Genomic DNA, 26,842 nt, shown 5'->3' with positions numbered 1-26,842 from the left:
TAGATCCTATCTTTAAGTAGGGCCACAAACTGAAGTGTAAGAACTATCGAAGCATATCCTAAATTCCACCTTTAAGGTACTTTCCCGTGCTCTGTTTACCGGATTCCGCTCGTTGGCTGATTTATTTGGCGAATATATACGACGGGTTAGCTATTTACGGAAATATCTACGTTATATAGGGCCCTATTCTCACAGTCACGTCACTTAGTGACTAGAGGGAAATTTTGTTCTAGTCACTAGGTGACGTGACTGTGAGAATAGGGCCCATAATGTCCAAACGTTTCGTTGCTTTCGGCCTTCTTCATCCACAATATCCGCAACTATCACATATGCGAATTACTTTGCAACTTTGGTCTATAGTCGGTGATAATACCTTTCAATTATTTGGCTTTGGGAAACACCAAATATCCAGTTGCCCACCATCTATGGATTTCAAGGCGACGTACGATTCAGTGAAACAAACCGCACTGTGACAGGTAATGCATGAGCTTGGTTTTCCGACAACACTGATTCAACTGATTGGTATGGTCGAAATCAAACGTCAACATAACATGAGAGACATCCGACTCGTTGGTGACGTAAGATGGATTGGCTTGGCGCTCTCAAATCTACATAGTAACATTACGCTTAGATGTGCGATAGGAAAATTTGATGTACAAAGAAACGGAGCCATAACCAATCTCACATGGTCATGACATCATTGACGTTGATCGCAGACCAGTAGAAGAGGCAGATGTGTCTGTTAAAAGCGAAGCTACACCCCATTGCATTGGCTTGCTAAGCCGAACCAAGTTTCCGTTCATTAGTTCTTATCACCTTAAATCAGAACTTTTTTTTTCTTACGGGACATCAGGTAGGAGATCATCCATAAATGACGTAGCATTATATGGGGGAGGGGGGAGTATTGTATTTTGTGATGATGTGTGACGATAGGGGGTAGGGGGTCATGCCATGCTAGGTAGCTTTTTAAAGGGGAATAACTAACATAGTTTTTTTTATTTTTTTTTAATTTTTGGTGGACAAGGGGGGAGGGAGAATTACCGTCAAGCTACGTAATTACCAGGGAAGGTATTTAGAGGTTTGTGACGAAATGCTACGATGGGGGGGGGGATGTTAAAAATCACTCAAAAATGCTACGTCATGTATGGATCGTCCCTAGGATTAGGGTTTGCTCAGAAGCACTAAGTTAGTGTCGGATTCTGATGAGAGGAACTTGATAAAACATCTCTCCAATAACTAATTTAGCTATAGGTTTTGTGCCCTTTACTCGTAAGTGGCTTAAAACAATTTTCTCATTAGTGGAGAAAAATAGTTTACTCAAATTTTTCTCCACCAAGGAGAAAAAGAGCATAGTGAACAATAATGATATACATACGCGTTGAAATGCTAGGATGCCCGTAATTCTAAGTAAGGTTTTCAGTAAAGCTAATGCTTATTTTGAACCGCTCAAATTTTTTCATATTCTTGTCGCGAAAACAATTGATATTTTTAGTATTTGTTTTCCACTCTTATTTGCTAAATTGTCTTCTGTAAAAATAATATTTGAATTAGGTATAATTCTAGACATTGTCTCGGTATTCACCATTAGGATATACCAAACGCTTTTTAAGCACCTAATGATTCTCCCGGTGGGCGGGTGCCTTGGGGCTCCGTAAATTTTAAATAGTGCGTCAACTCCAACAACATATTTCGAATCCCTAACTTCACTAACAATCTCTCTCCTCCCGTGATACTTTTGGAGTGCACAAGTATATATACCGCCTCTAGCAAAAACAAGTGCCTGAACTAACATTCCTTTCCTTTTCTGCTTCTGCGAGCTACAGTCGGGCCGGGCCGACGCCGGTATTGATCAATACACAACTTGTGGTTATCAAGAGTTGTCCATTGAAGGATATCAATAACGAAGTAGCAACTAGGAATGGTCGCACAAGCTCAAGCTCGAATATGCATTAAATAGTCGCTAAGAAGCCTAAAAATGTTTATTCAGAAGAAATCTGCACAGAAGGAAGGCGGAGTAAAAAAATCGAATTCGTTTAAGTGTTTTACGATACGATTTAAAAATTTTGTTTTCTCATTCTCGATTGTATATCTAAGCTGTTTTCATATCACTGAAATTTGCTCTTCAAGATCTAGTGTCAAAAAAGCTGAATAAATACACAATTAGATAAAAACAAGCAAGCTTTGGGTAGAACTACCATGAAGATAATATCTTCAAAAAAAGCGCGCAATCTCGAAAAGTATAGGACCTGCAAAGTTTGCATCTTCAGAAGATAGATTTGTATTAATATAAACTACGCTACCACATTTCCATCCTGTTTAAAACAATTGCCAACAGCGCCGTCCTAGCGACTGAAATCTGAACTAGTTTGATGGAATAAAATAAAGCGCTACGGCGAAAGATAAAGAGAAGTTTTATTTGAATGTTTCGTGTTCCACTCATCAGTAACTGACCCCAACTTGCTGCTAGTTAGACGATACATCCAAACTAACACCAAATTGGCGCCAGTTAGACATTAAATCCAAACAGTTCACACAACAAAAACAGGCCTAAATTACTAGGCTAGTACCGAGTGATGTCCCGGTTAGCCAAGCACAGAAGCTCTGGTTCGCTGACGAGTACAGTCTTCCAGTCTTCCAGTCTACCAGCCTTCCAGTCTTCCAGTCTCCCAGTTTTCCAGTTTTCCAGTTTTCCAGTCGTCCAGTCTTCCAGTATACCAGTCTTCCAGTCTTCTAGTCTTCCAGTCTTCCAGTCTTCCAGTCTTCCAGTCTTCCAGTCTTTCAGTCTTCCAGTCTTCCAGTCTTCCAGTCTTCCAGTCTTCCAGTCTTCCAGTCTTCCAGTCTTCCAGTCTTCCAGTCTTCCAGTCTTCCAGTCTTCCAGTCTTCCAGTTTTCCAGTCTTCCAACCTTCCAACCTTCCAATCTTCCAACCTTCCAATCTTCCAACCTTCCAATCTTCCAACCTTCCAATCTTCCAACCTTCCAATCTTCCAATCTTCCAACCTTCCAATCTTCCAGTCTTCCAGTCATCCAGTCATTCAGTTTTCCAGTCTTCCAGTTTTCCAGTCTTCCAGTCTTCCAGTCTTCCAGTCTTCAAGTCTTGCAGTCTTTCAGTCTTCAAGTCTTCCAGTCTTTCAGTCTTTCAGTCTTCCAGTCTTCCAGTCTTCCAGTCTTCCAGTCTTCCAATCTTCCAGACTTCCAGTCTTTCAGTCTTCAAGTCTTCCAGTCTTTCAGTCTTCCAACCTTCCAATTTTCCAGTCTTCCAGTTTTCCAGTCATCCAATCTTCCAGTCTTCCAGTCTTTCAGTCTTCAAGTCTTCCAGTCTTTCAGTCTTCCAACCTTCCAATCTTCCAGTCTTCCAGTCATCCAGTCTTCCAGTTTTCCAGTCATCCAATCTTCCAGTTTTCCAGCCTTCCAGTCTTCCAATCTTCTAGTCTTCCAGTCTTCCAGTCTTCCAGCCTTCCAGTCTTCCAGTCTTCAAGTCTTCCAGTCTTCCAGTCTTCCAGCCTTCCAATCTTCCAGTCTTCCAGTCTTTCAGTCTTCAAGTCTTCCAGTCTTTCAGTCTTCCAACCTTCCAATCTTCCAGTCTTCCAGTTTTCCAGTCATCCAATCTTCCAGTCTTCCAGTCTTTCAGTCTTCAAGTCTTCCAGTCTTTCAGTCTTCCAACCTTCCAATCTTCCAGTCTTCCAGTCATCCAGTCTTCCAGTTTTCCAGTCATCCAATCTTCCAGTTTTCCAGCATTCCAGTCTTCCAATCTTCCAGTCTTCCAGTCTTCCAGTCTTCCAGCCTTCCAGTCTTCCAGTCTTCAAGTCTTCCAGTCTTCCAGTCTTCCAGTCTTCAAGTCTTCCATTCTTCCAGTCTTTCAGTCTTCCAGTCTTCCAGTCTTCCAACCTTCCAATCTTCCAGTCTTCCAGTCATCCAGTCATCCAGTTTTCCAGTCTTCCAGTTTTCCAGTCATCCAATCTTCCAGTCTTCCAGTCTTCATTCAAGTTTGTTATGAATATATACCAAATTTGTTACTGACACTTTTTGCATGTATCAGGCAACAGCAGACTTGCATTGGTTTTCGATAAAAATACGCTGAAAAAAATTCAATTTGAACAAAAAAAGTTTTTTTTCAAATAGCTTTTTTTCCTTGAAAGTGAATATTTGACGGCAGGTAGGAAACATAATTACCTATCTTGGAACAAAATTTCATCCAAATCAAAGATGGTTTTTTATAAATCGACTTTAAATTTTTAATCGATTTTTGTTCAGTGTAAGAGTCGATGAAGATTTTTTTCAATATTTTTATTCAAAAATTTGAATAATTTTATGAAAATCACTCCAGCAACATTTTTTTTCGGGAATTTATTATTTTAGACTATAGCCATGTGAAAAAATTGGTAAAAAAAAGTTTGACCCTTTTCAAAAGACAGTCTAGATCATTTTTGTAAAAACAAAGTATATAAAGTGGCTTTTGGTGACAAACTTCTCGTGTACAGAAAGTTCCATTAAAATCTGAGAGGGTACCGCCAACATTTTTTTGAGTTGGCGCGAAATTCGTCTACATCCAATTGTTTTTCTTTAGCAACAATAGAGGTTGCATATTCGAAAGATAATAATTGATGCCACGTTTTTTTAATTTTCCGATCACTATGTCTGTCTCTTGCTCCCGTTTTTGTTCGCCACTTTCACTGGAATTTTAGAGAAAAAATATGCTCAACAATATACATTGGTGAAAGAAACATTTATTAGATCGAAAATAGCCATACATAGTAAATATTTGAGCGGCACTCACCTTCAGGAACAACCGATTCGGGCCGAAACGTCAAGGTAAACTGAAATCGATTTTATATCGAGATCAACGAAAAATTAGCTGCAACCTAACACTTCTAGATGGCGAACTGAGACACTAATCGGAAAACGAACGAGAAATCCCCAGTTTCCATAATACGTGTGGTTACCCCCTTCTAAACGCCAGCTAGTTCTAAGGTTATCTCCATGGTTAACTTTGGTTGGTAATAGAAAAAAAGCCAAATTTTCCACCAACTTGCTGCCAGATAGACGATATATCCAAACTAACACTGAATTGGCGCCAATTTGGTGTTAGTGTTAGTTTGGATTTGCTATTAGTTTGGATATATCGTCTAAGTGGCAGCAAGTTGGTGCCAGTTACTGACCAGTGGAACACGAAACATTAAAATCTAACTTTTGAAGTTGGGCGATGTACCATTATGCGCAAATTGGTTAATCCATTTTTTTCCTTTAGAAAAAAAAACAAAAATTGCATAAATTTTCCAATTTTTCAAATGACAGTATACGTGGATTACTATTAGAACCATTAAAAAATGCAAAATTTGGGTTACCCCCTTTTGAATGCCCGCCATTCAATCAACGATAATACGTAAGACAAGTTTAATTCGTTCAACCTTCGCCGATTGCGCCTACCTTGTAATAGGCTAATGAGCTTCGATCCTCTTCATGTTTCGCTATCAATGACCGCAGCGTGGCGTCGGTGGCCACCATAACACAACCGAAGAAAGTCAAGGTTACCCAATTGGAACGCACTGCGCTCAAAAAAAACGCGAACAAACACGAAAACCCACTACACTTGAAAAGCAGAAAAATGCAAAACTCAAAATTGAAATCTATCATCAAATATTGAGTAACGCATGGACCGTTCTCTTTAACTGGCCAACCATTACCCACAACCAGCAGCCGACAGCCGGTAGCAGCAGCATCAATAACAGCAGCAGCAACAACCACAACAACGGTCACGCTGCTGAAGAAGATGATTGATCTCTTTCTTTCTCTGTAGGCCCCAGATTCTCTGCCTGCCTTACCGCCGTACACCCCTTTACGGGTAAGTGCGCGTCACACCACGAGGCAAACGAGCCGCGGCAACAGGCGCGAAAAAGGAAAAATACACGCTTACTCAATCCACGCTACTGCGTGCGGGAAGAGTATTTTCATCTCACTTCTAATTTACCGAAATTGGAATTTTATTCCATCTCCTCCGCTAAGGCAAACCAACAGAAAAAAACGAAGGGGCTACAATAGGACGAAGAAAAATTCCGCTACAATTACGGTGCACCCCTTTTACTGTCTGCTGCAAGATTTGGCTACTTTCGCAAAGCGGAAACTTACGTAAGATCAAATACAATCGAAAGCAAAAAAAAAAACAAAATAAAAACAATGGAGCTTCTGACGCGGTCAAACTCGTTAGCAAGCGTGCGTAAGTTGTTTTACTCAGGTTTAAAGCATACCTTCGGGGGTTGTGCAAAATCTGATAGAAAGGGTCGTTAGTCTCTGCTGCTGATTGGTGATTTAGTCGAAACTTTCGAAAATCATGGCCTTACACTGGTTTTGGTGTTGTTTGTGCCAGTTGAAGTACTCACTAGAAATTGGAGTTAACTTGTTTTTTTTGTGAGTTACGAATGTGTGATTTCAATATTGCCTCATCAGTATCCGGCAGAACTAACTTGGTCACCAGACACCAAATATCGGGTGACCAAGACGATTATGGCAGATACTGATGAAACGAAATGCAAATCCTTGACGTACAAATAGTAACCATTAATGCACAATGCGGTTTTAATTAGATTTGCTCCTAAAAGAATTATATAATAGAAAAAAATCTTCGCTTTATTTCTGCTTACTGAAGAAAAATATAGGTAAAAACTATTTTTTCTCCACTAAAGAGAAAATTGTTCATAATCAACTTTGGATGTGAAAGGCACAAAACCTGTAACTAAATTAGTTATGGAATTTGTGTTTCGACTTCGTCTCATCAGAATCTAACACTAACTTAGTAAGGAGAAGTATAGCATTGTGCATATTGCATTGGCTTGCTAAGTCAAACCAACTTTCGATTTCATGTATTCTCATCAGCTTAAACAGAACTCCCTTTCTTGCGGGACATCAGAACTAGGGGTGTGCTGAGGGCACACATAGTTTTTTTTTCGTTTTTGAAGCCAGCGTCAATCCGGCGCTAGCTTAGTCCTGTTACTAAGTTAGTGTCGGATTCTGATGAGACGAAGTCGAAACGCAAATTCCACAAATAATTTAGAAAAAATGTTTTATAACATCTTAAAGCTTATTTGTTTGTAAATTAAATTACCTCTAAGTTTTTTTCTGTAAAACCTTTGCACAACCGTCCAAAGTTAAATTTACTCTACGCAAATCATGAAACGTTGACCAACAATAGCTTTTAATTACGAAATTATCTTTCAACCTTTCCTATTCCCAGCCAATTCTCCGTACCGACTACGTAGCTACCAAGACCCATAAATTTACCCGGTAAGGGATTCTCATATCCAACCAACCAATCGCAATCGAATTCCTGTGTTTTATCGTTCATCTGTGAGAACCATTTTCGATTTCGCCCGGATGCTGCTAAACCGCCGGTGGTGGTACCACGTCGATCGACAGACGAAGCGGCAAACACGCGCAGAACAAACCAAGACTCCGGCGACACGTGCAGAGCATCGAACCTCTTCTATCATGACAGCATCGGAGTCAACTGACTCTAAGACTAGCCGAGCGTAGCTCTTCGGCGCGGCAGGAAAGGAGGATTAAGGGGAAGGCCATTCACGTACACCTAATCACTAAATTAACTTTTCCTTTATTTGCTGATGGGATTGGATTCGACTAGTGGCTGGTGTGGTGGGCATGTGTTTTCCTTCGAATCGCACTTTCACTAGAGAGCAGAGCACTCTTCGGAAGTTTTCTTCGGCCGCGACGTTGCACGATTCGAAAGTTATTTAAAACAAAGCAAAAACCAGTAGGCTAGTTTGCGTCATCCGTATCCGCGAATGGCGTTTGGATTGTTTTGTTTCGGACTCGGTTTCGATTATCTGGCGCAAAAGCACTTGACACTGCCCAACGCCACTTGAGCGGCGAGCACCGCGCATTTTAACCCTTGCATGCTCAAAACTGTTTACTAGGGTTCATAGGAACTCAAAATATTGTTTTTAAACTGGTCACAAATAACGTCACTTTAATATTTCTACGCTTAATATAATTGTCCTAGGTAATTAACAACACTTTCAATTGAATTATAACCAATTGACCTCTATATAAAAAATTGTGTAAAACTATGCAACATTTAATTTTCTCGAAAGAAAAAAAACAGATTGAACCAGGGCACAACACTTAGAAAAAATGGATTAGAATATATCGTGTTCCACTCGTCAGTAACTGACACTAACTTACTGTCCGTTAGACGATATATCTAAACTAAAACCAAATTGGCGCCACTAAACACTAAATCCAAACGGTTCTTACCCAATATCTGAAAGCCTACAGCAACTGGCTGGTATCGAGTGATATCTCTGTTAGCCAAGCACAAAAGCTCTGGGTCGCTGAGTAGGATAAGGAAAGTAACTCTTATCTTTTGGTGTGAGAGCCAAACGCCTGAAAGTATACAACATTAAATTTTCTCGAAAAAATAAAAATGGGTAGAACCAATTTGCACTTGGCAGCAAGTTGGTGTCAGTTATTGACGAGTGGAAAACGAAAAATTCAAACCCAGTTTTTCTGGGTAAACCTAGTTTTGGACGTGAAGGACAAAACACTTATAATTTAGTAAGAATTTTTCTAGCGGTATGTCACGGTTGATTAGTTTATTGTTTTGGAACATTAGCTTTGAATCGAGCGTCAATCTGGTGCTAAGTCAGTGCCAGATTCTGATGAGACGAAGTCGAAAAGCAATTCATCACCCATTTCCAATAGCTCTTTTGCATGAAAAGGTTACCAAGTACAGCCTCGATAAATGGGTATGTTTTATGGGCTTTAATAATTATTTTAACTATTTGAAGGTAACTGAAATTGCCCCTGGCCTTCTCGGAAACCAATCACGCTAAACTCGATAGTTTCCAGTTCTACGGATAATACTAAGAATGATTAGTACTTAACTGAAATGTAATAGTCCTAATTAACGTTCCAGTAGTCGCGCTAGTGTACTGAGTGCACAATGTTCTAGCGAAATCACCATTCAGCGTCAGCGACTGCTCATTTGAGTAGCCATTAATGCGACTTCCGGGTGGGTTTATAGCCATTTTCGTGAGCTTGCATAAATCAAAAGTCGTTTATAAATAACTCGGACATGAAAGAGTTAATCGAATTTAGATGGTGCTTTTTAGCAAGAGTGCACCACAGCCAGATCGGGGTTTCGAGATTTTTCCTTACAAAAAGCGGAAATTTAATTAGGCAGGTCCAAATTCCGGTCCGTCTTACAGCCGTGTCTTGTGTGTTTATTGAAAATATTTTGACCCGAGTCTATTTATTATCCCATCAATTACGTAGTCACAAAAGCGCTAGACAGACTCCGTTCGATTCAGTACACAAATAAGCATACACACAAACACACACACACGTACAGTTGGTGCATATTTCGACTGTCGGTTACCCCGTGGACCATGGTTTAATCAAAATTGTTTTCCTGCTTCGCTCGGTCGGAGCCGTAGTGTACATGTGTGCCGATTGTGATCGATTCGACATCTGAAGGGAAAACTTTTCCCTTTTCCCGTTTTTTCTATTTTTTGACTCGGACGAAAAAGTACTGCGTAAACACGGATAGATGCTGATTGGAAATTTGGGGAATTTGCTCAGTGCCATTGTCAAACTAACTTCGATAACGAATTTAATTTCAATGAATTTATTCGAAAAAGTTGTAAACCGATTGAGGCGAGAACAAATAGCCACTAACTAATGTTGAATTTTAGATTAGGATATAAGGAATGTTGAGTTGCTGGCAAATTGGAAAGCGTCAGAAAGTTTAGATTAACTCTAAACGAAATGTAAGCAAAACTCGAGCGCAGCAAGTTCCAACATTTCCCTCCTCAATTTGGTTTAGTAAGGGCGAGAACAATGTTCATTAGAGTGGCAAGAAACAAACTTACCCTCATCGGGCCACTTCTGAGTGGATTCCTATTCCCTTCAGGAGTGTCTGCTCCAAATTTGAGCCAAATCGGGCAAGTCAAGCTACCGGACCATCATATTCGAAGTTGGCATGAGATTTTTCGAAAAATTTTATGAAGAAAGCCCTTATTTTCACCGCTAGGTGACACTATACACTTAAGTTTATCACTGCAAATGAAAATAGTGAAGATAATTTTATTGTCTACAACTTTGTCGAAGACTGCAGAGCAATCCTACTTCGTTGAGAGATGTTACTAATATTTTAATGAGGTAATGTCTGAGTCAGTTCTGCAAAGGGCCTAACAGCACATAGTGGTAAATCGGTAATCGGTTCACACGAACCTAATTTTTTGAACAATAATTGTTGGGTTTGGCCGAATACTATTTTTGAAAGAATTTCAATACATGATATGAACCATATTTTAACTCAAAAAATTTAGTTCTGCCACATAGAAAGCGCCAACACTAACTTTTCAACGGAAAGAGATAGAAATTGGGTGTCTTCTATAAAGTTGTTGGAACAAGACTTTTGCAGTAATTCTTGCGAACATGGTCTTCTTTTAAAGTAGAGATGGTCGGGTTCGGGTTTTTAGACCCGAAACCCGGACCCGACCCGAACCCGACGGGTTTCGGGTCGGGTTCGGGTTCTATAAATTTAAGCTTTTCGGGTTCGGGTCGGGTTCCGGGCTTTCAATTTTGAAATTCTCGGGCTCGGGTCGGGTCCGGGTTTTTAAAATTTTGAACTTTCGGGCTCGGGTCGGGTTCGGGCTTTTCAAATTAGAAATTGTCGGAGTCGGGTCGGGTTTTGAACAAAACAACCCAACCATTTCTTGACGCTCTCTATACACAAAACCTAGTCTCTTTTTATACTTCGTGATACATATAACCGTACCAAATGGTAGCACCTTTAAATCGCTAGAATTGGTCGTATTTTCTGGTTCTCAAATATAGTATTTTTTCAGTCTTGTATAAAATTCTGTCTCTTTAGATTCGCAAACTGACTGAATTATTTTATGTTTTAAAAGAATACTCATGAGAGAGCATTCCACAATACGTGTCTCACATCTAAAATCTTTGCGATTTATTTTTAATGATAATTAGTAATAAATCAACAGGAATTTATCGGAAAATATTGGTTCAACTTTCTGTTTTAAAATATCAGTTTTGACAGGTACTTTAAAACCGATACGTAGGCCGCGGTCAGAGCAAATGCGTAAAACTCAGCTAACGCGTACAGCAAATAGTGTCTAAAGCAAAGCGAGTAGAAATCTACGGGAAGTAGGAACAATAAAAACTAATCTATTGATCCGCTCCTGATTGCTCGTTTTGACAGTCGCGAGAAATCGAACAGTGGGTGTTGCGAGTGCACTTAATGGTAGTACTTTTTGCTACATATTGAATAATAATTGTCCATTAACCCTACAACGGTTTCGTGACTTTTTCTCTAAGTACACGGTTTTGTGGGATACATTCGTACCCCAGAACTAAAATCGCTCTAATATGCTTAATTTTTATTAAATTTATAATTAAATTGGATAGATTTATTCTAAAACATACAATTTTACACAAGTTTTTCGCTTATTATGTATCGATGTTTTGCTTTAAAAAAAAAGATATAATAATGTCTTCGGAATTATGTAAACATGACAAAACATTAACGTAATGGTTTTGTGATGTACATTTGCACCTCAAACAAACTTTAAGCGGGCACTGTTAAGTTGGTCAAATGCAACAAATAGGTTGTACCTGCTTTAATGGAAGTTTAATAATAATCAAATTGATTTATGATAAAGATTGCTTGCAGTTAAAATAAACTGTAACCATTGACTAAAAAGGGCGTTGTAGCCCGGGGACGATTTCACAATTCCCATATATTGAAATCACAATTTTTTTGGGACTGCTGTGGCCAATTACCATAGCTAATTTAATACATGTGATAAACTACCTTGCAGGAATGGTTTTACATTTCTTAGGGATGATCCATAAATGACGTAGCATTTTTTGAGTGATTTTTAACACCCCCCCTCCCCCATCGTAGCATTTCGTCACAAACCTCTAAATACCCCCCTGATAATTACGTAGCTTGACGGTAACTCTGCCCCCCCCCTTTTCTCCGAATTTTTTTTAAAAATTTTATTCTATTCCCCTTTAAAAAAGCTACGTAGCATGATATGACCCCCTACCCCCCTGTCGTCACACATCATCACAAAATAGAAAACTCCCCCTACCCCATATAATGCTACGTCATTTATGGATGATCCCTTAGAAAAGAAATGTATAGAATTCGCTTTTGATACAAAATTAGCAATTTTGGTTAAGTACGACGGGCAAGGTTGTTTGTTTTTTGTTTCCCCATGAGTTAGCGGCCGATTTATTCTACATTCACACCAATTCTGTTTTAGCCATAATTCATAATACTGGAGTCACATTTCAAATTTAAATCGAAACGACTTGTCCATATCAGCATTTTTATACAAAAACCGGTTTGTTTCGAGCTACGCAATGTCAGAAATAGATACAATTACGCCTATAGTTGGGTAGAAGTGATGTCCCTTGGTGGATGGGCCTTGGTGGTTAACTAATCGTACTAAAAATTTAGAACAATTTTGCTTGGAGGATGAAACTTGGTGGATAACAAAACCGATCTTAATATATCGACAATTTGTAAGTTTCTCATAACATTACAAATTCGACATTCAATGCGGATTCTACTCGCCAGTGAGTCGTTTTGCCATAGGCAGATATAACTTAACGCGTATGGTGCTACTTCATATTCGAATGATTCTACTATTCTAAGATGAGCCTAGGGTGCCTAAAATTAAAAATCTTTGATATTTTTGGTGGATTCTCCATATTAGCAAGTTGGGTTCGGATCGGGTTTATCAAATTAAAAATTTTCGAGTTCGGGTCCGGTTCGGGTTTTCAAATTTTAAAATTCTCGGGGTCGGGTCGGGTTCGGGTTTTACAAAATTTTCCTTCTCGGGTACGGGTCGGGTCCGGGTTTTCTAATTTTAAAATTTTCGGGCTCGGGTCGGGTGCGGGTTTTTCAAATTTTGTAATTTCGGGCTCGGGTCGGGTTCGGGTTTTTCAATTTTCAAGCTCTCGGGTTCGGGTCGGGTTCGGGTTCGAAAAAATTGAAACCCGACCATCTCTGTTTAAAGGTTGGTGTTGGCGCCCTCTATGCGGTAAAATATGGAACTAAAAGTTTGTAGTAAAAAAAATGGCTCATATCATGTACTGGAATAGCTCCAAACGTACTATTCAGTTAAACTTTATTTCGCAAAAAAATAAAGTTCGTTGAAATCGACTACTGGTACTATAGGAAAATAATGAAGGAAAATGGGAGTGGGCCATTTGGCATACAGTCATTTAGCATAAGGTCATTTGGCATAATGGACATATTGCATAACGGTTATTTGTAATAATGGTCATTAGGCATAATTTTTTTTATCTCCAGGATCACGGTCATTTGGTATAATTTCAAATTTTGCATAAAGTGAGGGTCATTTGGCATAACGGACATTTGGAATAACGGACGTTTAGCATAACGAACATTTGTCACAATTTTGATAAGTGATCTCACTGAAGGTCATTTGGTATAAGGGACGAATGTGTAGTTGAGCAGGTGAATGACCGATAAGGTTAAAGCTGCACTAAGAAAAAAAGAATGTGTTTGCTTTTTTTTAAATATGAGCAGTTCCTTTGAGTTTCATTTTTGAAATGTTTACGCTTGTTAATTTTCACAATAACGGATTATTTGTAGATTTGCAGTATAGTGAAGATTTTACAGGTTTTTGTTGATACAGTGCACTAGAACTGCGATCCACCAGACATGTTTTGTTTTAGCCATTGTTGTGATCGCCAGTGCGTTTTGGTTTTCCACACAGCGTTTCAATAATTAAAATTATCCTTATTATTTTTCTTTATATCATGAGCTGTTCTTTCGAATTATATTCTTTATCATTTGTGGATATCGCCAAGCTTTTGAAACGATGATTTATTGAATAAACTTAAATATATTCAACCATCGAATATTGCACTGCTCTTACGATTGGGGCGAAGCCAGTGCAATGCGGCTTTGCTGTAAAACCGAGAAAACCGAGCGACCGACATTTGATCCACTCGTTTGTCCGGATTACTCAAACAAAGGGTCTATAAATTAGTTTAAGTCCGACGGAGCGACGGCGATGTCGGACAGCACGAGACCTAAAGCGATGGCGTAAGTGTTATTTATGAATTGGTAAAGAAGAATTAACTAATTAATTTTGATTCAAGTTCAATTTTAGTACTATTGGTGAACAAATTCATTTAAATATTTAGGTAGTTGCCGTTTTGCTCAAACATTTGAGCTACATGCCAGCCGCTTACAACTGCATTAGTAACATTTCCACTCGCACAGTCTAAAATTAGGTATTTCCCTGTAGCTGAAAAAATGGCAAATAACCTCTAGTGTGATCACTTCCCAAAATTATGTCAAATGTCTGTCATGCCAAATGGTCGTGATGCCAAAAGTCCGTTATACCAAATGACTCTCACTTTACGCAGAATTAGAAATTATTCCAAATGACTGTTATGCCAAATGACCTGTGATCAATTTCTAAAATATACCAAATGACCATTATGTCAAATAACCATTATGCCAAATGACTGCTATGCTAAATGACTTCATGCCAAATGACCTTATGCCAAAAGACTATGCCAATCGACCTAGACCCAGGAAAAATATATTAAATGCTATAACTTTTGAAGTAGCACTCAGAGAATTATAAACAATACCTCTTTTTAACGCAAATAACAATTAATATTTGAAAGGAAATATTTTCGTTTCTTGAAAAATACGGGAAAGTGGGGTACTGGGTCATTTTGACACAAAATACATTATTGGTAATAATTTTTCTGCTCTATTCTGCAAATAACAAATATTTTGCTGTTTTTCTGATGTGAAAAAATCTAAAAATCGAACGGAACTTTTCCGACATATGGAACATGGAAAATTCTCAGGAACAAAACAAAAATAAAATCGTTACCGGTAAATATCAGAGAAATTTTTTGACATTTAGTGTAGACACCACATTTTTTCATGAAATGCCCTAATACCATAACTTCCCGTGTTTTTTTCAGAAATGAAACTTCCCATGTGATCCTTAAGCGTATTTTACACTAGAAGCAGTAAATTAAAAAAATAATTTATGTTAAATGGAGTTGAAATTTAATGATGAAAATGTGGAGTGAAATTTAATGATGAAAATGTGGTATCGAGACTAAATGTTAAAAATGTACTTTCTGAATTTTACCGGTAAGGAATTTAAATTCAGACTTTTTTACGCGAGGGATACGTAAATTCCGCGTAAAAACAGCGTAAATTCTAAAATTCGCGTAAAAATCCCACAACAAAAAAAGTTATTTTTTTGCACAGATTTCTCAATTAATACCGTTTTTTGCAAAAATATTTTAAGTTCATTTGAATGCAACGAATGAATGAATTTTCGGAAAGATGGAAGAGACGGGTCTGGAAGACTCCTTATGACCCGCACCCTAACAATATGGAAATTTTTGGATTGGACTTGCGAGTATATGCCAGGAATTGATTTTTGACGCCATTTTGAAATCCAAGATGGCAACATCCGCTTTAGATAAACTCTCTATAATCCAATCAATATGGGTATTTTCGAAAAGTATTTGACGAGTTCGTGCCAGAAATTTATGTCTTCAAGAATTGATTCTTTTGATTTCTAGTGGAAATTCAGTTAAATGTGACAAGGACACTGGTTGACAAAGACAAATGATTCACACAAAAATTAACACTGAAATGTGGTGCGTGACAAGCGTTTGTAGATTATTGACTGATTTCAACAAGAAATACTTGTTAAAATCAATTATTGGTCATGAGAACGGTATATTTTTACACGGTTTTCATTCAACGTAGCAGTCATTTCCATGTTCACAGTGTACCCAGTCTATAAATAAATTGAAGAACAACTATTCTAGTTCATAAAATAGAACACTGCCTACTCTGAACCAAATGGCATATTCGGCCAGATGGCCTATTCGGCCATATGCCATAGGCCATATTCGGACAAATGGCCTATTCGGCCTAATAGCACTCGGCTTAACAACATTCGGCTAAATGACTCATTCCATTCAACTGGAACCCTAAAAAATTGTGCTCTAAAACTCATACGTTAAAAAAATGAATATTCCCGTTCACAAAATCTAGATTTCTAATGTTTTTCGGATTAAGAAGATTTTTTTAAGCTCAATCGTTGTAATGAACGACGAATCACATTGCAATGCTTTATATAATTGCTTGGACACTAGTTTTACCTACTAGTTCGGTTTGGCAAGCAATTAGTAGCTACTGACTGTAAAACAAATTTTTAATCACTTCTGGAATCACGAAATATTTTTTTCAATAATAAAAATAGTCGTGGAAGAACATTATTTCTGTAATTGACGCTCAGATAGTAGTACAAGAGAAAATATCTTGTTGGGCCACTACACAAGTTCAAGACAGAGATGTTTAGATTTTTGGATAATTTCTGAAATAAAAACTCCAATCCAGGCCAAATATTAATCAATCGTGCACATAATCTATGGCGGTTTACAAACTTGAGTATCCTAGTGTGTATTCAACCAAAGAAAGACTTCCAGTTCTATATTGAAGTGATATTTCCTATCCAAGACTGCCAGTACCCCATTGATTCCCATCCCACACACGCTCACATTAATTCTATTTGACGTAAGTAAATCATTTACCCTGACACAAAACGAACGTTGCAAACTGTTACTGCTCGTGAATGAGCTCTAGCAAGCCACGCAAGGAGAGTCAAACGGAGAAAACTTTCTTGTTACGCTTGCAAGTTCTGGCTCGTACGGATTCCCAGTAGCCCGCCGACAGTGAAGATATGGTCGACTAAAGAAAATTTTCCGCGATAAGAAGGATCTTTTGTTATGAGATGCGTGTCAGTTTTCTCTCTCGTTCTCTCTCTCTCGCTCCCTGTCATTTCAGGATCACACGAGAAAAATAGCGTAAAGTTCCAACGAAGGGGTGGAATGGATATCAAAACACAAACATGATAAGCGTGTGTATAGCCGGAGAAAGCTGGCAGCATGAGGAATTCGTTGGTAACATGCGAACTTTTTCTTATATGTGCCATCACGAATCACCATCATCATCGTCATCAAACTGGTGAAACGAGCGAGTTTGATTCCTGAAGTCGATTCAATTAGACGACATGAAGGTAAACTTTTTCTGAGCAAATCTGCATCACGGTTTGCTATAACTGATTCTTTGAGTGTTCACGAAAGTTTTTCCATCGATGATAAAATCTAATATTCGTTTATGTATACTAGGAAAAAAAACAAGCTGACTTACTATGCGGTACGATTCCCCAAATTAATCGTTTGGATTCGATAATAAAACTCTTCCGAAATCGATAATCAATTTGATTCCTAAAGTAAAGTAATTTAAGTTTATTGGAAAAATATGAAAATTCTATCTGACATAGCTCCATCAAAATCTCCATTAGATGAGTATCTCAACCATTGCGGTGCATCGGATATCACAAAAAAACTAGTTATGCAAAGCGAATGCCAAACTGCTGCCAATCTGCGAGCTGTCTCTCTCAACCTGATCGGACACAAACTCGGCTGCTGCTGACTCACGTGTTTTAACTCTGCGTCATTACCGCGGTCGGTCAGGCGAAATTATTGAGCACGTCACACTGCCCGGCATGCAGTACGCGTAGCATGTACTCAAGCATCAGCGCGATGGGCGAGAAAGCAGAACCTCGGTATCGATTGCTGCATTTGAAACGCGAACGCGAAAATGCATCCAAAAATACGGTTTGAAGATGTAAACTTAGGTACTGTTTTATCGCAACATAAGCGGTATCAGCCAGTCAGCAGTAACAGGTCAGTTAAGACAATTCATCTTAACGGCTAGAAAATTGACGTATTTTAACCGCAAGGTGACTTCGTTCAAACCACAAATCAAAAACACATTCACGAAAAAATAAATAAATTGAAGTAATCTTAGAATTCATTTCAATTCTCCCGAAAAAAAAAATCATTAATCGTAAACCGCAAAGTTATAAAACTTCAGCGTGATTTTGTTCGCGAGTATAAGGGGAAAGGACGAGCAAACGAGCAAAAACAAACCAAATTGAAGTTTGATGGCAAAACTTGATTCAGTTCAAACCAACAAATGTAGGATTGCATTACGTTTGACAAAGCGTCACATTATACCGAGGAGATGTGTTCCTCCAATGGAAAGGTAAACATTTTTTCTCAGACGCCTAACGATTAACAAAGTGCGGTTTCAGTACATCATCGTTTTTGTTCGTTGGAGTTTTATTCGCTATGGATGAGGGTTTCGTAATGCTGATTTTGGTAATCGAAAAAAAACAAAAACAAAAGACACAAATGACCGGCTTGATTGAAGTTGGGATCGTGTGCCAAGTAATAAGTGCAGAATTATTTGGTACAAGGTCGAAAAGATTTTTTTGGGAAGGAAATTAGATTCATTATTTAAAGGTACCCTCATACCAGGAGGTTAATTACCCATTGCTCCACGAAAGAAACCAGTTCTTTACAGAGAAAGGTAGCGAATATTTTTAAAACAATTCATCAGTTTCCGGCAATTTATTTAATTTTTGTTTCTCTCTCTATTTGATGTGGCTCAAAGCATTAGAATAGTTGCGCCGTGAATCTCGCATGTTTTTACAAGATGTATAAATAAGAAATATGTCCTGAAGAAGGCCTAAACCACGGGTCGAAACGTTAGCTAGGATAGAGAAATAACCGACGCAATTTGTAATTTTGACTGTACTGCCGAAACTCACTGTAGATAATAAAAAAATAACAGTAGTTACTACCCGTCTGTCGGGTCTTGCTGACGCAGCTTGCTGCTGCGTATTAAGACCATTTTTTCTTGGCGGTGAAGCATTGGTTGCGGTGTCCAGCACAACTTGGGGGTCAACCCGCTTTGGTTCAGATGTTATTGTATTCGACGTAATGTTGCATTTTGTTCTTCGCAATGAAATCTTCTGCTTGAGCTAATCTAATCGTAATTAAATATTCTGCTTGAGCTGGCTTTGCTCAAATTTCATTTTTAATCCCGTGCGAGGTGAGAAAATAGACTGAACTTTAATACATTTTTCTTCCACTAAGGGCGTGCTATTGAGACCGGTTTAGGCCAATGATGATTTGTTTGTTTCTTAACGTTTCATATTTTCTTCTGTTTAGAAATTGAAGTGATTATAAAAACCTCTTGGTTTCAATGAATTAAGTAGAAAATTAAGAAAATAAAATTAATAATATGATCATCAGTTTACAATCGCTTTCGCTATATATTTCGTCACAAATAAAATACGCCAGCTATCTGTCATAATAACAATTATTGCTAAGTTCATTTGTATCAATTTAATATTGTCGCAAAAACCTTACAATTTTGCTAATTTTACGTTAAATTTCTTCAAAATTAAATATTGACACACACACTCACACGACGGCTGATAAACGCCAAATTCCGTTTGTTGTATCAGAGTTATATGACATTAATAAATTGAATTGAATCAGGCACCACAATTGAAAAGTAAAAGTTTTGATTAAACAATAAAAGTGAGTACGGAGGCATTCCTTTCTGAAAAAGATAAAGCTTTTTATTGAGGCATTCGCATCGTCTTTTGAGTAATTCGGATGCGTTTCGTCAAAGTTATTCCTTCATTTATCACACTTGCGCAAGACACTGTTTAAGCACAGAAAACGATATGGACATACGAAGATCAAATTACTAGGTGTCAGATATACTCGAAAGCAGCTACGAAAACCGCAACTACAAGCGAGAAAAAATAAAGCAAACTCTTCTAACCAGCTAAAGATTGTTGAAATCGAAGAATTGTGTAACATAATAAACAGACAAAATTTTCTATCTGGTAAGCAGACCGGTAAATAGTGCGTTGCCATCAGAATTGTGCAATTAATGTTTGAAATAAAATTACTTAGTTTAGTTTAGGTATCTTTGAACAATTTTATTAAAGCAACAAAGCCTTCGTTTTGGTACTGAATCTTCACTGATTAATCCCCCTAAATGTGCGATTGATCCCCCCAAATGTGCGACAATGATTTTTTTTATTAAATCTGTTTATTTGAAAAAGCACGGTACCAGTTATAGCGCAACAATGTCTTGAATTAGCTTTTTAGCAAATACAATGATGTAAAAGAAGGCTTATAGCAACACTGAAATGGCGACGAACAAGTTTTTGTACTGCTCCGATAAAAATAATCAATTTTGATCTCTGATAAGCCGCCAAAAGTGAAAAAGGTGATTCGAATTTGGATAAAGATGTTGTACTGCGCAGAGTAAATTAATGTTACGAGACAGTGAAGAAAATTCTCGTGAGATAGACATTTAACAGTAGAATAAATATTCTAATTAATTGCTCAATCATTCTCGTGTTTCAACGGGATACATAACCTGAAAAATTAATAGATGGCTCGCAGTTTGAACAATATTCGAATAAATACAGTATTACACTCCCCATAGTCAGCTATATAGAGCTTTCTTGCTAATTTCGGAAATCGGGAATTTTGAAATTAATAAACGATATAGCTGTCAAGTTCTCAGCAGCCGACTGCCCAGAGCAGCTATTACATGATAAAATGTCTGCACAATTTTCCCTCTACCTCCCTTTTTTAGCAGGGATAACTATTGGACTAACTTCCTTCCCTCCCCAAAATATCTGCATTCAAACGAGCCCGGCATCGGTTTTGATGAACATGCATCGGTATGGATCAGATAATTATTCTCAAGCATGTTGATTCAAACAACATTTTGCTACCTTAATTGGTTCTGGCCAATAACGGAGTAGCAACTCACCGGCGATCTTTTATGCTAATGCTAGTTGATGCAAACTGCCTTGGTACTACGGTCCGCTGCAAAGCTTCACCTTCAAAGAATTCTTCCTGACTGGGGTTTAAACATACAACGAATCGCTTATGATAGCGGTTCTCAATCTTGTTTGTCCCACGAACCCCTTAGAAATCACTCCGGGTTCTACGGACTCCCACGGATGAACACCAATTTTCAGTTTGTTAGGAAACAAGACTTGAAATTTTGATATGCACTCGGAAAATATATTTTTCTTCGCGGACCGCCAGCAACGACTTCGCGGCCCCCTAGGGGTCCACGGACCCCAGGTTACGAATCACTGGCTTTTGAGATGAACGTTTCACCTTCTCAACAGCCGGACCAGAGTGAGACTTCGAAAAATATTTAGAACTTACTTGATCAAAGATATCTAGTATCTATCTTAAATGATTTTAAACAATAATTTACTGTTTGTGGACGGTTATTTAAAGCCATTTTTTCCAAAAAGCTTTTCTTTACTACGAGGTTAGTATATACTGAAAAGGTGTTTGAATATTATAAATTATATAAATTTAAAATATAAATTTACTACGAATGGTATTCGATTTGAAAGATCTAGCTGGAATATATTGAACATCACTAAGAATATTTTTGAAGCAGAGTTATATGACTATCTTTCATAGAATTTTCATGGAATTCGCTGTGAATCCCTCAAATAATGCAGCACATATGTATAAAATGTCTCTGTCGTTCAAAAGATTTTTCATGAAGCTTCGAGAATGTTCCAGAAATTCTTAAGATTTCTCGCCAGGTTTTCTTGTAGGTTGGAAAATATCCCTGATGTTTGCAGAACTTTACTTTGATAGAACTTCAGTTTGGTAGAACTTGAGTTTGACAGAATGTGCCTAAAGTTTTCCTTTGCAGCACATATAAATTCTTTGAAATCTAAAGGATTTTCACCCAAAATATGCATGATCTGCGACATTGGAAAAGCTTTTTGCAAAATCAATCAAGTTAAAGAGTTTGGTGCTTTTGAAAACGTATCATTCGAATTCATTTTAGAAGCATCGCGAGGTCCTGGAGTATCTTTGTATATTACGAACTGAATACACGCAATACTTAGCAACCGACATCGGTGCTCATCGTTAAGGCTCACTTTCACTTTCAGAATCTAAAGAGCTTGCATCAATATAGACAAGCTTTCGGCAAATCTAAGGGACTCAAACCCAAGTACATCCAGTGGATCTACACAACAATTGTTAGACCAATACTGACATAAGGGTGTCTTGTGTGGTGGCAGAAGGCAGAAGCCACGACGATTTATTCAAAGTTAAACCATTTACAGAGGATGGTCTTGATTGCGATGACTGATTTGTTCACGACAACACCTTCTGCTGCTCTAGGGGAACAATGTCTATTAAATTAGAGTGTAAGTGATCTTCCTATGGAAACATAGCAAAAATACGATTTTTGATTGGAGACACCTCTAAATCACGTCCAAAGTATGTCTTTTTTGGCGAAAATTTTTAAATTCACACCTAGAACAAAAATCTGAGCTGACCTATGTATACTTCAAAACTTTTTCAAAATGTGGAAAGGCCTAGGGTACATAAAACCATCTTAAAGTTACTGTTCTCTGGAACAATACTTTTTTCCCATTTTTTGTTAACGACCAATTGAGTCAATTTTTTAACTGTTGTAACGGAATTTAATTAGCAAGGGACTGGAAAGTGAAGCATATTTTTTAATATTAAGAGCCATAGTACTCAACGGAGAGCAAGGAATTGAAGGAAGAAAGTTTCGAAAAGCGTGGAATAGGGTCATATGAGCAAGCTTAGAGTTTCCCGGCGACATAACCTTTTGTCTGATACCGCAGAAGTCAGGATCTTTTGGAATTAGATCACTAGACGGTTCTTCTAAATGTCCTACTGAACGACATTTATGGAATAGTTTGATGAATAGTCGGTCTTTCAATAAGACAGTGAAGCATTATCCTATATCCTTCCACGTGAACGTGGAAAACGGAGAAAAAAATGTTTTAAAAATCGGGAATAAAGTGCCATGTATTCTGGAACAATCACGCCTTCACGTTGCAAAAACAGCACCACGAACAAAAATCATGTCTTTTATAATTATGTTCAATTTCCCTTCAGTAACGCCCGCTTAACGCTGTTATTAGTGGAAATATTTATTTTTGTTTTGTGAACTTCAGTCACGGTTTCCGCCATATCATTACCAAACCGATTTTCTTTACGTGAACTCGTTGACAACTTTATGAACATTATTCATAAAACCAAAGGTTGGCTCATGATATTATTCATAGATTTAAATCACAAAATCAAAACATTCTGGATATTTTTTCGTGAACTATTCCATCAAACACCGAATTGTATTCATGAACGCATTAAATCCTCGTGAACTAATTCATTGTTCCTAGTACATTAGTCCAGATCCAATACCCGTGCTCGTGAAATAGTTCACATAACCATAAAATATTATTCATGTATTCTTGAACTGGTTCATGATTCCTAGTGCGGTAGTCACGTCTGACCATTTGTGGTTGTCAAATAGTTCACAAAATCATGAAAAATTATTTATGGATTCGTGAAGTAGTTCATGATTCCTAGTTCACGATTTGCGATCTATTTTGTGTGCCTTTGATATTTCTACTTGAAATTTTCACGTGAACTATTTCACAAATTTGGAGTATTCTTCGTGGAATCATTTTTGTTTCTTGCACTTTTTCATTAAATGTCTAGCCGCTAGCGATCAGTAATAGTAGATATAGAAAAAAAAAATTTACGAACTCAAAAATCGTTATTCATTTGGTACGGTTCAGTGCGTCGAGCACCACAAATCCAGGGTTGTCACTGAAGATAACAAAATAAACTTGCAACGGTATTTATTCGAATATTTTCGGAATCTTCTCATGTACACTTACATCTTTTATTAATGGACTAAACAAATTGTGCCTTGTTGATTGAAAATATTGCCAACTTTCAGAGTAATTTTGAAATGTTGCAACCCAAAATATTTTGGGTTAAAATTGTTGTAGTAACGAGAGTAATTTGAGAATGATAACACTGTTCAACACACGATCCGGGAGCAGAACGAAAAAATGGCGAAAGTTTGGGGTCCCAGGACACACCTGGTGAAGAAATTTTTGAAAAAAATTGGAACGGGGCAGTTTGTATGGAGAACTAGGGTGGTTCTACAGGGCAAATATCAATGAAATCCAAATCCACAGAAGGAAGTACATAAAATGTTGAAACCACTGGGCACAACCATGCCCAGTGGTTTCGAAAAATCTCTTACGTTTGGTCGACTGAAACTCAGAGACATACTAAAGTTTCTTATCCAATGTGGTAAAGAGCTTTAGGCTTATTCGCAGGCAAGTTGAACTACTTGTGAGTTTAACTTACCTGTTGTTTATTTTTGTTTTGTGCTGTTAATTTTCCCACCCTTCCAATTCTACTTCCCCACACCTCCTTGTCCTTTCCTTCCGCTCAGGAAATGATGAAAACACACGGCAAGGCACAAATCCCCGACTATGTACGGGGAACGTGCCATTTGAGCCAATATATTCTGATTCCTGATTCCTGATGGATAACTAGGGTGGTTCTACAGGGCAAATATCAATGAAATCCAAAGGAGGAAGTACATGAAATGTTGAAAATCGATTTTTTTTGTCGAAATATGTCAAAAAATAGCATGAAACATCAGCATCTAGTGTCAAAACAAACGAAAACAGCTAAAAACATTTTTTTTTGAGTTCCAAGGACTTGAATTTTTTTGGAAAAATAATTCGAAAATCGAAAAGTTTATTGTAATGTCCTATGATTGCAAAAAATGTTCCCAGTGAACTGGGCTTGGGAGCAGAACAAATAAAAAGATGGCAGGGATTTAGGGTCCCAACTAGATCATCTCGAAGCAATTTTTGAAAAAAAATTGGAACGGGACTTCACAGTTTAAAACCAAAGTTCCGCTTTTAAAAATATCACTTTTTAGGTGAAAATGGACAATTTTTATCGAATTTTCCTAACGAACTGGGCTTGGGAGCAGAACAAATAAAAAGATAGCAGTGATTTATGGTTCCAACTAAATCACCGTGAAGAAATTTCTGAAAAAACGGGACTTCACAGCTTAAAACCAAAGCTTTGTGAAATTTTTGGAAAATGGCATCTTTTAGGTGAAAATGGATATTTTTGATCGAATTTTCCCTACGAACTGGTCCACTGTGAAGTCCCCTTCCGATTTTTTCAAAAAGTTCTTCGCAATGATTTAGTTGGAACTCTAGATCCCTATCATTATTTGAGTCTCTTCTGCTCCCAAGCCCAGTTCGTTGGGAAAATTCGATCCAAAGTGTCCATTTTCACCAAAAAGATGTTATTTTTCAAAAATTTCTTCACCATGGGTTTCCAAACTTTCGCCATTTTTTTCGTTCTGCTCCCAATTTTTTTATTTTGTTTCACAGTGTAATCATACTCGTTATAAAAAGTGATCCGTTATAATGAAGAATAAAGCTGAATACACAAAATAATATGCATAGTAATCTACGGGCGACGAAAATTCTGATTGGTTTCTTCTTGCTGCTCCGTCTAACCGTGCACCTACAATCTACATGTTTCTCATTCGACTTGCGAACGTTGAATGAAGCACGTAGCACAAGAACGTATGCGAAACTTTTATAACTTCCCAATAATCGGCTAGATCTCTTAGATGCGCCGTATTGACGGCTCTGTCACTTTCGAATGTTTTTGTATTATGCATACACAATTCGAAATTAATACAAAAATGGTCAACATTTTCCAACTGATTAGTGCAAACATAATTTAATTTCTTGCTTCGTAGTTGGTCATGGCAACTGATTTGAATTTTAGATATTATTTAGTTCGGTATGCATTCATCTGGAATAATAAAACAATAGCTGTCTATTTATCTACCGTTTCAGCTCTTGTATTTTGCCTTCTTCCGGGAATCAGACACCTATGATTCCCGGAAGAAGGCAAAATACATAAGCAGAAACGTCAGATAAATAGACAGCTACTGTTTTATTATACCAGATGACTGCATGCCGAACAAAACAATATCTATTTTAATTCCGTTCAGTACAATGAAAGCTATTAACGTTCAAAAACTCCCTCCTATTTCTTCCGAAAATTTTCAAAATGGCTGTGCATTGAAAGGTAAGTCGTAGTCACATCAGAATATGGACTCTTGCCGAAACCCTAAAAGTTACCAAGCCTCGGAATGTAACCGTATATCGTCAAATGCGGTTGAAGGTCATTTTGATATAATTTGACTGAAAAAAGAATGCTTAATGCTGTACTCAGGAGGAGATCACACAAATTATGGAGAAAGTGAATAACCCATCCGAAACCTCGATCAACAAAGAGTGGTCGGAATCCATGTCCGTAAGCTGTTCGACCAGGTGCTGACATAAGTCGATGGATGTGTTTTGATTGACGGTGAAACGTATGCGATAGTCAAATTCAAATTCCGAGGGCTCAAATTTTTCGCAGACATATTCACGAAAAAAATATGATTTGGCAAGGAATCTGTTCCTGTGGCAAGAAAAGGCGTTTTAGTGACAGGTAATACTAAGAGTTCGGAAGTAAAAGAAGAGATGTTACCCTTCGTCAAGCATCAAGTTACGTTTTAGACAGACTTAGCCAGCTTGCATTACACCAAGGACGAGCTATAATAATACGACAATGGAGTCCAGTTCATCTGAAAAGAGCAAAGCCGTGGACCACCAAATTGTCCCCAGCTCCGTTCAATAGCGTAGTATTGGGCGATAATGAAGCGGAAACTGAAGATGAAGAGCACAGTCTCCAGCGTGATCGGTCTGATGAAGAATTAGTGGAATCAGCAGGCCAAGACCATAACTAAAGAGGGTGTGCGCCGGCTGGAGAGTGACATCAACATAAAAGTGCGTGGATTCCTTCGAAATATCGACGAATGATTTGTTTTAGTTGTTTTCGGAAAATAACATTACCTTTGTTTCATTCTTAGAAAATTATTCGATTGAAAGTAAAATTAAGCAAATACTCGCATTTGAAAGTACCATATT

At 37.8% G+C, this 26,842-nt stretch overlaps 2 protein-coding genes across 5 annotated transcripts in view; both read right to left on the bottom strand.

Annotated features, from left to right (window-relative positions):
* The window catches only part of LOC131678404 (pseudouridylate synthase RPUSD2-like), a 711,893-nt gene that overhangs the window by 582,083 nt on the left and 102,968 nt on the right, over nt 1–26,842 (bottom strand). The gene's annotated exons all lie outside the window — the stretch shown is intronic.
* On the bottom strand, nt 2,846–12,576 carry LOC131685866 (uncharacterized; the record flags this gene model as incomplete). Its single annotated transcript, XM_058969877.1, has 2 exons — nt 12,510–12,576; nt 2,846–2,991 (listed from the first exon to the last, which is right to left on the bottom strand). Coding segments are annotated over exons 1-2 (213 nt in total), but the record flags the coding sequence as incomplete, so codon positions are not given.

The sequence above is a fragment of the Topomyia yanbarensis genome, chromosome 2 (genome assembly GCF_030247195.1).
Source record: "Topomyia yanbarensis strain Yona2022 chromosome 2, ASM3024719v1, whole genome shotgun sequence".
NCBI lineage: Eukaryota > Metazoa > Arthropoda > Insecta > Diptera > Culicidae > Topomyia > Topomyia yanbarensis.
This window is presented reverse-complemented; position numbering and strand designations above follow the sequence as displayed.